The sequence below is a fragment of the Lithobates pipiens genome, unplaced genomic scaffold, assembly GCF_037356315.1.
Source record: "Lithobates pipiens isolate NorthernLeopardFrog02 unplaced genomic scaffold, aLitPip1_a1.2 Scaffold_22, whole genome shotgun sequence".
NCBI classification, from domain to species: domain Eukaryota; kingdom Metazoa; phylum Chordata; class Amphibia; order Anura; family Ranidae; genus Lithobates; species Lithobates pipiens.
The window spans coordinates 253475380-253487501 of NW_027507784.1; the positions used below are offsets into that span (position 1 = coordinate 253475380).

General features: G+C 45.2%; 1 protein-coding gene across 2 annotated transcripts in view; it reads left to right on the forward strand.

The window, feature by feature from the left end:
- TMC5 (transmembrane channel like 5) overlaps positions 1 to 12122 on the forward strand; it is a 319514-nt gene that overhangs the window by 95131 nt on the left and 212261 nt on the right. For both annotated transcript variants that reach the window (XM_077448949.1, XM_077448948.1), the window contains one exon: positions 9040 to 9156. In XM_077448949.1, the coding sequence (XP_077305075.1) occupies positions 9040 to 9156 (117 nt within the window). The remainder of the gene's footprint in view (positions 1 to 9039; positions 9157 to 12122) is intronic.

Here is a 12122-nt window from a genome sequence, read left to right on the forward strand (position 1 = left end):
AAGGAGATAGGGGGGGAGAGAGAGAGGGGGGAGAGAGAGAAGGAGAGAGGGGGAGAGAGAGAGAGAGAGAGAAGGAGAGAGGGGGAGAGAGAGAAGGGAAGATAGAGAAGGAGAGAGGGGGAGATAGAGAGCGAGAGGGGGGAGGAAGAGAGCGAGAGGGGGGAGGAAGAGAGCGAGAGGGGGAGGAAGAGAGCGAGAGGGGGGAGGAAGAGAGGAGAGGGGGGAGGAAGAGAGGAGAGGGAGGGAAGAGAGGAGAGGGGGGGAAGAGAGGAGAGAGGGGCAGATAGAGAAGTAGAGAGGGGGAGATAGAGAAGTAGAGAGGGGGAGAGAGAGGAGAGGGGAGAGAGAGGAGAGAAAGGGGGTAGGAGAGAAGATAGATGGGAAGAGGGATGGGGACAGAGGGAGGGGTAGAGATGAGGGGGGAAAGGGAGAGAGGGGGTGGGAGGGGAGTGAGAGGGATGAGTATGAAGAGAGAGGGGAGAGGGGGAGAGAGGAGGGGAGAGGGGGAGAGAGCAGAGGAGGGGCGGAAGAGGGGAGAGAGAGAGAGAGAGAGAGAGGGGAGGGGGGGAGAGAGGGGGAAAGATTGGGGGGAGAGAGAGAGAGAAAGGGGGAGGAAGGGAGAAGAGAGGGGGAAGAGAGGAGAGAAAGGGGGTAGGAGAGAAGATAGATGGGGAGAGAGATGGGGACAGATGGGAGGGGGGGAAGAGAAGAGGGATGAGGATGAAGAGAGAGGGGGAGAGAGGAGAGGAGGGGCAGAAGAGGGGGGAGAGAGGAGGGGCGGAAGAGGGGGGAGAGGAGAGGAAGGGTGGAAGAGAGAGGAGAAGAGAGAGAGAAGAGGGGGAGAAAGGGGAGGAGGGGGAGAAAGGGGAGGAGGGAGAGGGGAGAGAGAGAGGGGGGTGAAGAAGGGAGAGAGGGGAGGATGGAGAGGGGCAGAAGGGGGAGTGAAGGATGAAGAGGGGGAGAGAGTGGAGCAGGGAGAGGGGCGGAAGGGGGGAGAGAGAAGTGGGAGAGAAGGGGGGTCACATGGAAGAGGAGTGGTTTGTCTGGGTGGTGAACAGAGGGGTCATGTATCAGTGTGCAGAAAAACAGATCGTCCATGTCATTGGACTCACCCCAATCCCCGAATTCATCAGACTACCAGCACTCACAGCAGCCTCTGCATTGCTGGGGTGAATCCCCAACACACGTGGGGGGCGGGGCTTCACTGAGCAGTCAACCCTGCACTCTACAGCTCATTGATCTCCGGAACGAGCAGTGAGAGGAATTTACCTCCGCTGGCCACGCCCACTTGTCAGCGCTCCAGCACACCTATCTGCAGGATGTGCAGAAGACAGAGCATTTTCCGCGGGCGATGTGTGAGCTGATGATTCCAGCATCCTCGGACCTGTACTGGACAGGCTGACACTGCTCACCTCCCCTGTGTGTCTGTGATCAATGGTGCTGCTTTTTTTTCAGGAGTTATAGCGGCATGGGGGCCACTGACTCACCCCGTACAGCCCAAGCCTGTGAAAGAGATGAGAAGGCGGCGGGGGAGGGTGTTAGCAGTTAGCAGTGCAGAGTCCCGTGTTCTAGATCGATCCCGCCCATACGTGGGCAGCGCAATCCTTTCCGATGCTGGGCTCTACTCCTCTCCCATTGTCAGGCAAATTAGACGGTTGCCAGGCCCCTGTGAGCGCGAGGCCTTAGGCAACTGCCTAATTTGCCTAATTAGAGAGCCGCCTCTGGATGTAGTGCTACCCCCATAGGGGCTGTTGGAATTAACTGGTTCTCCCTCAAACAATACAGAGGCCACCAGACACCCAACCCAGCTTCTACTCACTCCAGCTCCGAAATTTCAGTCTAGGGGTTGTCTTTTTAGGATTTATTGCTGAAGAAACTTTAACAGGAGAAGGATTAGGGAATGCAATACTCCAAAACAATTAGCAATTGGCTGTGAGGGGGCAATCTTCTCCTTAAAGCGGAATTCTGCTAAAAAAAAAAATAATAATTAAAAGTCAGGAGCTACAAATACTGCAGCTGCTGACTTTTAATAATCGGACACTTACCTATCCAAGGGTCCAGCGATGTGGGGGAGCAAAACCCCACTTGTCTCCCCCTCCTCTCTGCGGCTCCGGCATTGTAAGTGTGGGCACCCGGCTGTGGCTTCACAGGAGGTCACACAATGCGCATACGCGAGTCATGCTGCGACTGGCCGGGCAATCATCTGGGACCTGTGACATGTCCCAGATGATTGCAGAGAGGGGAAGGGAAGAGGTGATCTCCCTTCTGGTGCCGCTGTGCAGCGGGAGGAAGTGGGAGCTGGGACCCTCTGAAAAGAGGATACCGGCTCCTCCTCCCAAAAAAATGACATGCCAAATGTGGCATGTCAGGGGGTCACCTCCCTTAAAGCGGAAGTTCCATTTTAGTGTGGAACTCCGCTTTAAGCAACTGTGAATATTGGACGGTCTAAGGCCTCGCAGCTGGGGACCATAAGGGAAGTCTCTTTGCTATCTGGTTACCCGGCCCTGCTGCACAGCTATTGGTACCCAGTTCAATCTCAGGAACACTGCACAGTACAGGAGGACACTCTTCTCTAAGCTCACAGTCCAGGACACCGCTGAGTACAGGGAAATGCAAGTATCTGTTACCCTATTAGAGCTGTCTCGGTCCAAGCTACAGTACCTCTGGCACTAATATCCCAAAAGAACACAGTCACCAGGAATTCATTCAGGATTATTACTCACAAGTCCCATTATTACACACAATCCAGTGAGTGAGACATTCCTTCGGTAGACCAGGTCCCTTTGATGAAGTCCTGCAGTCAGTTCCAGATCACTTCCAGGTCCCAGCTCTGCCACCACTGAGACCTCACAGAACAGCAGCACAGTCCACAGGCTACCTCAGTGGCAATAGCTCACTGAGACTTGGAACTCTTCTTGCTGGGGAAAGACAATTTCTCTAGGGCTCCAGACTTTTTAATCGACTTCCCAATCTCCATCTGGTCACACCTCCCAATATTCAGGCTACTTATTTGAATTCTCCCTCCCTAAGCTCTAGAAAGTGCTTCTAGAGGCAGGGGGAAGAATTCAAACTCCCAGCATGTGAAACCCTCCCGTGATTACAGAAGGGGGCAAAAACTACATTTACCTAGCATTCTACACTAAGAAGGTGCTACAGAGGGATTGGGTAAAGCTGGCCAAACACTGCAAATTTCAGCTGGTTTCTAAAAAACAGGTGGATATTTGCTGAGTGGGTGGCACTGCTGGCCTCTATTCGAAAAAAAGTTGTTCAATCAACTGTTGTCAAAGTAGTCTGTGGTTTGAACAGCAACTGCACCCAATCAGATGTAGCTGCTGCTGGAGTGTTCTGACAGCTGGTGGGGCTTCATTAATCCACTCTGTGTAGCATGGATAGAGAAGTCCCACAAGATGAAGAAAATGAAAAAATAAATAAATGAATAATATTATTGGCCAGCTTAAGGACAAATATGCAGACAGTTACTGTATGTCCCCACCTTATTTTGGAGGAGCAATAGCAGTTGTAAAAGGTTTTAAAACCTTTAAAACTGCTGTATATTCCGACATGTCTTGAACAGCAGTGCCTACCGAAACTTATGTATATAAAGCGGTTGCCCAGTTTGGATAAGGCAACGATCATCTCAGGTGTATAGGCACATATATTAAGGTGGGGCCAAACTTACCTTACCTTTAACGCTTTCCATCCCTTACCGTCATCTTCTTCTGATTGGTGTCTACATTGGCCAGCATGGAATGAGGTCACCCATGTGCATGAGCAGGCGTAAGTCATCCCACACACATGGACAGTAATGTAAGCTGAGCTACAGGGAACACTGCAAGCAGGCAGGTACAGTAGGTGTATTTTATTTCAAAAGAGACATTGCATGTCTCTTGTGCAATAACGATCCTGCCTGCTCACAGTTTACAACAGCAGAACTTTAGTTCTGCTTTAACTTTAAAATCAATACTTTCCAAATGTCTACTTATTGCGTATATGAGGTGATCATACTAATCCTGATGTCCATTTATCTTTGTATAGTAGAAAATGTAGATATACAAAAATGTGGTGGGTACAGCTACTAAAAGCTGAATTATTTTAGTGTCCCAAGTATCATTATCATTATTACACTATCAAACCAGTAGGAAGGCTGTTTATTTCTCACCCCAGAGTGCCAAGAAGCACCTTCCAGTACTGATCATTTTTAAGGATAATGCATGGGAGCTGAAAAATTTGATTAACAGCATTATCTCATAATATTCCACCTCTCTATCCGTTCATTATGGTTTTAGACATGTCCGTAAAAAATTATTGTAAATCCCTATACAGTATCTGCACCTGCAGGTCATTGCTCTATATTTTCACAAAGTATTATCTGACCAATAGTTAACCATGATAATACAGCAGTGATTGATTATTTTGATCGATTTTTCCCTACAAGTATTTTTTTAACAATATCTAGTTACTAGCTTGAGTTCACTTTTTTTTGCATTTCATTTAGCACTATTTTTGAGTAAAATTTGTCTAATGATGGCCATACACAATTCAATTCAATTATTATTATTATTTTTTTTTTTTATCCAACCAATCTGGGAATCAATCAAACCGATCAAATCTGCAATCAAATAGCCATAACTTAATTTCACATAAATTTAGAGTCAATTTCATGCAAATTCCATCAAACTGATTCCATAGACCAGGGCAGAAAATTACTGATTTGCATTAATCAGCAGCACTGATGTACTTTGTTTATGAGTACGATCATATTTAGATCGATCAGATTATGAGATCACATAGTGGAAACAGAGATGCGATCAATTTACAATCGCTCAAATGGGTTGTCGACCATAGACTAATTATTCCAATCGGAAAAGAAATCAATCATTTATTGAAGCATGTATGGCCGCCATTAGACAATTTGGATTGCCCATAATAACCAATTGGGTTTTATTCCACACTACATAAGCAGATGGAAAAAGAAATTTGATTAGTTCATATGAACAGCACACACAGCGTATCTAGCCTTATAAAAAATATGAAGAACAAAGTGCTTAATGGACTAAAAATAAAACCAAAATCACCATCTCATTTTCAATTCTGCACGGCATGAATGATAGTTGAAAGCTCGGTTGCTTTGGGCAACAAGAAATGTTCTATATAGACTTTTTATATATAAGCAGATGTTAGAAAATGTTCTTGTTATCCATGACAACCAGACAGCTTCCAGCTGTCATATCTGTAGCACATGTTTACATATGAATAAAGGATTCTGATTGGTTGCTATAGGAAACCATAGTGTGCAGCTACAGCAATATGCAAAGCAACCAACCAGAAAGCAATTTGCTAAAGTTAAATTGGTACAAAACGCTCCCTTATTGGTTGTCTACTTCTGAGAAAAATCTGTCAGGCATTTGATAAATTATGTCACACGATCGCCTTGGACCTGCATAGCATCCTGGAACCTAATATATCAAGATTGCAAACCTAAATTTCATCAGGGGAATTATACCTTGACAGATAACCATTGTGTTATTAAAATGGCAGAAAGACCGTTTGTTACTCTTTCTGTTGATACGCATGAGACTTCAGTTTCTGTACATACCAGTGATACGCCTGCACTGAACGACCATCAGGTGGTCACCATAGAAGAAGATCCGCATTCAGTCATTTCAGTTTGTGATCAACCTGAGAAACCAAGATTGTCATTTTTGTCTAGCACTTTAGATAAAAGGCTTAAAACCATGAGAGATTGTACCTCGGCTTTATGCAGTAAGAAAGACGACAATATTTCTCATATGGAGGATTTTGCTGAAGCTGGGCCTTCAGGCTCACACGCCACCCTAGACATGCTTTTGCCGGTAGAACTGACAGCTTTTGACCACAGTGGTCTTGTTTCTGAGGTGGAAGTTATAGAATTACCTCCAGGTACTGCACATGTTAATATATTGTACAGCTTTACAGTGCTTACAGGCAGGGCCGGCTTTAAGGTAGGGCAAAAGAGGCAGCTGCCCTGGGCCCTGTCATTGTTGTGGGGCCCAAAGCAGCTGCCTCATACTTGCCAACTATCCCAGTGTAAATTCCCTTGTAGTTTTAGTCCTGTACTGTGTCCTGATATCTCAGTGTGAAGTCATGGTACTAATGCTGCCCAGTTCTGTCTTATTGTTTTGTACAGATGACTCACCTGCAGACCCTGTGTTTACATGTAAATAACTGGCATTCATATGTAAATATTGGCAACATTACTAAGTAAATAGATGCAGCTGGCAGCATTGATATGTAAATAAAGGTGGCATTCCTATGTGTATCATGCTCCCCTGCAGTGAGGAGACGATGTACTGTAACCTCTACAAACCAATCAGTGAGCAGTATTACTTAACAGTAAACTCTAGCAACCAATTAACAAGCAGAAATTCTTTGCTGTAACCTCTAGCAACTAATCAGTGAGCCGTAATGTATGCTGTAACCTCTAGCAACCAGTCATTAACCACTTGCTTACTGGGCACTTAAACACCCTTCCTGCCCAGACCAATTTTCAGCTTTCGGTGCTCTCACACTTTGAATGACAATTACTCAGTCATGCAACACTGTACCCAAATGAATTTTTTGTCCTTTTTTTCCCACAAATAGAGCTTTCTTTTGGTGGTATTTGATCACCTCTGGGGTTTTTATGTTTTGCGCTATAAATGAAAAAAGACCGAAAATTTTGAAAAAAAACGCATATTTCTTTGTTTCTGTGACAGAATTATGCAAATGATAAATTTTTCTTCATAAATTTTGGCCACAATTTATACTGCTACATATCTTTGGTAAAAATAACCCAAATTAGTGGATATTATTTGGTCTTTGTGAAAGTCAGAGAGTCTACAAGATGTGGTGCGAATCGCACAAAATTGATCACATCTGATGTACTGGTGGCCTATCTCACTTCTTGTGACCCGAACAAGTCAGGAAAGTACAAATACCCCCCAAATGACCCCTTTTTGGAAAGTAGACATTCCAAGGTATTCAGTAAGAGGCATGGTGAGCTTTTTGATGTTGTCATTTTTTTCCCACAATTCTTTGCAAAATTAAGATTTTTCATTTATTTTTTCTCCACAAAATTGTCATTGTAATAGGTTATTTCTCTCACGTGGCATGTGTATACCACAAATGACACCCCCCAAAAAATTCTGCTACTCCTCCTGAGTATTACATTACCACATGTGTGGAACTTTTTCACAGCCTGGCCACATAGAGAGGCCCAACATGCAGGTAGCGCCATCATGTGTTCTAGGAACATAAATTACACATCTAACTTGTTGACTATTTATTACACTTTTGAAGCACCAGGACAATGACACGTGACACTGATGACAGATGGCACTGATACGTGGCAATGATGACACTTATACGTGGCACTGATGACACGTGGCACTGATGACAGATGGCACTAATATGTGGCACTGATGACAGATGGCACTAATATGTGGCACTGATGACAGATGGCACTAATACGTGGCACTGAAGACATGTGGCACTAATGCATGGCACTGATGACAGATGGCACTAATACGTGGCACTAATACGTGCCACCGATGACAGATGGCACTAATACATGACACCGATGACGCGTGACACTGATGACAGATGGCACTGATAAGTGGCATTGATGACACGTGACACTGACAACAGATGGCACGTGACACTGACAGGTGGCACTGATGACAAATGGCACTGATACGTGGCACTGATGACAGATGGTACTAATACGTGGCACTGATGACAGATGGCACTTATACGTGGCACTGATGACAGATGGCACTGGGGACAAATGGCACTGACAACAGGTGGCACTGGGGGCAGGTGGCACTGGGGGCAGGTGGCACTGGGGGCAGGTAGCACTGGGGGCAGGTAGCACTGGGGTGGATGGCACTGGGGGCAGGTAGCACTGGGGTGGATGGCACTGGGGAGGATGGCACTGCTGGGGGAGGATGGCACTTTTTTTTTATCAACTCCAGGCAGAACGGCTGCCGCTGCAGCCGTTCATCTCTCCCCTCTCACACTGTCTGTGTGAGGAGGGAGAGCGGCGCTGAGAGATGATCTCATATGTTTACATATGAGATTATCTCCCATTGGACACGCCGATCACGCTGTAAACGGCCGCTGTGATTGGCCGTTTACAGCGATCTGTGTTTGCCTGTCCCCGGGGGACACGGCAAACACAGAACTTCCGCGATGCGCGCCCGCGGTGGCGCGCATTGCGGCAGAAAACATTAGGACGTCCAGGGACGGCCTCCCGGACGAAGGCACCTGCTCTACGGCCGTCATTCGGCTATAGGGCGGGCGCGAGGTGGTTAAGCAGTAATGCTGTAACCACTGGAAACCAATCGCAATTGCTGCCTGATCTGATACAGTAAACTGATTTTAAGTATAGATGCTATTTATTGTATGTCTCAGAGCAGGTGGAGAGCAAAATTTCATGGGGGGGCCCCAAGAAATTTTTTGCCCGGGGTCCGATCTATATTAAAGATGGCCCTGCTTACAGGAGCACAATAATCAAATGTTTTAACCATATTATTATTATTTCTGATGTTGTTGCTAATATATTTATTGATTTTTAGGCCTTGTTCACAGGGGGCAAATTAAAGCGTACGTCCATGGAGGGCTGTGTTTACCTGCAAGGGGATGCATGTGCAGATGTTCGTGCATTCCTGAGCAGGTAATCTCATTGATGTCAATTGAGACACAGCAGCTGCATGGACACAGACACTGCTCCCAATATGACATTCATGTGGGTGCATTGCCCCAAATGCAGACAGTGTGCGTTCAGGGCCATGCACCCATACAGTTGTCAGATTAGGAGCAGTGTCCATGCAGCCTCTGCATCTCAATTGACATCAGCGGGACTGCCTGCACGGGGATCACGGTACATCCCATTGCAGGTAAACACTTTAGTAGACCCCATGTGAATGAGGCCTAAAATTCATATATAGTATAGAATTTTTTTGTTGGTTTTTTAATTTTTAACCAACAGCTAATAACATCTTATTCTTTTGTCAAATGAAGGGCTAAGAAACCGTTTGAGGCGGCAAACTGTATTTTCGCCACAGTTTATGCGACCATCCAACATTGCGGGGCTTGACCCTTCTCTGGAAAGACAGATTGAGAATGACAAAAAACAAGGTGAGCAATACTTCTCCAGTGACTATCAACTACTTAAATTTCATCTGCATTTGTGACTAGAAAATTACTTAAAACACCCAAAACATATTTTCTGAAAAGAAGAGTCCCTGTAGAATATAAAGCTGGTAGTGGCAATTTCTCATGTTTACACAACTATTTACTACTCTATATGTTTAGTAAAAAATACACTAAAATTAATTTTAGTGCACACATACATGATTTAATCCCCAATTTCAGTGTAAAATAAAAGATGGTGGTGCTTTTCATTTTAATTTTTTTTTTAATTGAATTGAATTTTTTTTTTATTTTGACCATAGGAGGTCATTTTATGCATTTGCTCTAGATATGTCCAAAACTCAAATGTTACTGAACCCAGTTGGTGCAAACTATCTCTCTAGCAGCTCAAGTTACTAAACCTACTGAACTGTTGCTCTGGGCCCTGAATTGTACCAAACAGGTGTCTATATAATTATATCTAGTTTTTTTGTACCTCGCTAGATTGCTAGATACTGGGTGGCCTCCATTATCCGACTGTGAAACAATGGGTAGGATATGTTAACTCCTTACTATTGAAAGAGCAACTTGAATATTGTCTTATGTAAATTTCAATTGGTCTGGCAGGGTTGGCTAGATACACCAGGTTTAGCCCCTCTACAATTATTGATGGATAGGCTAATGCAGATGTGAGTACTGCTGATAATGTTCTGGTACCTGGTATTTTGGTTTGTGTTGACGTCACCTAATGGAAACTGTTTTGTTAATGGTTATTGTGTTACTGTATGCCAGTCAGTGGCGGAATGCGCCATACAGGGCGCAGGGGCGCCGTCCCCCTAATCCATGCTCCCAGCCCCTAATCTACATGCAGGGTGCCGGATGCATAGATTCCAATGGGGTTTATTTTTTTTGAAGCACACGATTAGAGCCTTAGGCTCTAATTGGCTTCAAAAAAGGGTGGGCTTGGGGAGAAAAGCACTCCACCCTGAGCTCACCCACTTGTGTTATTGTCTTCCTGCTTCTCCTCCTCGGCAATCAGGAAGCGGGAGGAGAGAGACTGCCCGAGAGAAGAAATGATCGTATCGGCCGGGCGGGGGGGGGGGGGGTGTACAGGAAGTTTCGGGACTCAGGGAATGGCCACCCAGAGCAATCTCTCAGTTCTTTCATCAGTGCTGATTGAGAGCCTGACAGCGTGAGTACCACCCCATGGAGGGGGGGCTCGAGTGGTCGGGTGGTTTGTTTGCTGACCCCCCCCCCCCCCGGCTAGAGAACCAGCTGCCACTAATGCCAGGTAATTCCTGAGTTTTTGAAACAAATTACTTTTGGCTTTATCCCTCAGTTCAGTGGATTCCCTTTGTATTACTATGAAAAACCCATATATTCTGTATATTATGTGATATGTGATGCTTTTGGTCCTGACCTTTAAAATTAATAAAAGAGTTTGGATTTAAAAAAAAAAACATTATTGATATCACAAGGGGAACCATTCCCCTGTATGTTAGCATTGGGCAGGTGAAAGGTACTTGTTATGGAAACATTAGGTATCTATTAGACCCCAAATGTATCCCCTCCCTCTCAGTCTTCCATAAAACTTATCAGGTGGCCAGATCACTTTTACCTAAAGGTCAGGAGCCTGCCGAAAAAGGTAGAAATAAGCTCACAGCTGCCGCTACAGCCATAGGCTTATTTTGACCATTTCAGTGTTGGGGTGCATAAGATACACCCAAAGAACTTACCTGGTTAATCTTAAAGGTATATTTCCTTTCTTGATGCTAGGAGGTTGCTACGAGATTTCTAGCTCTTTGCCCTTGTACACACAGTCGGACATTCCGACAGCCAAATCCATCGGATTTTGTCCGAAACTGGTGTTGCATACACACGGTCGGACAAAGTTGTTGGAAAATCCGATCGTTCAGAACGTGATGATGTTATTTCGTTACGACGGGACTACGTTCAGGCTAGTAGCCAATAGCTTTGGTCTAGGAATTTAATCTGAGCATGCGTGGCACTTTGTCTGAATTCTCTACAAACGATCAGACAAAGTCCGATAGGATCATGTTGTTCGAAAATCTTATAGCCCAGCACTAAAACTTGGTCGGTCGGATATTCCGACGGAAACAGTCCAATGGAGCCCACACACGGTCGGATTATCTGACAACACGGTCCGATCTGACATCTTTCGTTGGAATGTCCGACCGTGTGTACAAGGGCTTACTGTTTACCTCCACTATCACAAGAGTGAGCTTTTTCACTGATTCAAACCCCTTCACATGTGCTTTCTCTCCCCTCATGCAGTAGCTCTGAGCTCAGCATTTGTTAGCTTGCTCCTGTGTTGGTGGAAGTAAACAGTAAAAGCTAGCAGTCTCCTAGCAATGTGTTAGCAACAAGACAGGAAGGGATGATGAGCTCTCTGGGAGGTTTTCAGTTAGGCTTCAGCAGGTATGAAAATTGCCTATACCTATAGCAAAGGCGTTATTCAACTTTGGTTAAAACTGCACAGTTTGTTTTTATCTACAGGCATCGATGACCTGCATAGACAGTTTTTTTGGTAAAGGAGAACTATGCCTTTAAGACTAACAATTCCTCCATCCAAACAAATGGGATGGATGGAGAAATTCCCTAGTTGGGACATTGTATTTTGACAGCAGCACTTGCCTCCAAACAGCAATGATCCTTTCTCACAGATTTTCTGTGTTCCCTTTTATTTTATTTCATTTATTTTTACAACTGAGCTGATAAAAAAAACATGTAAACTTGCCCAGCAAATCCAGCGTTGTCGAGTGTCAGCTGCTGATGCGCCTCAGAACTCTGGGTCCCATGTCTCCATCTTCTCATCTGACATCAGGAGGATGTCTGCCTTTTCAGGATTATTTGAGCAGACCCCTTGTGACACATGGAGGTGCATGCGCAGTGCAGATTGACCTGAAGCCTCCTAGTCTGAGTGACATCAGTATTCCAGGAGCTACAGGGAG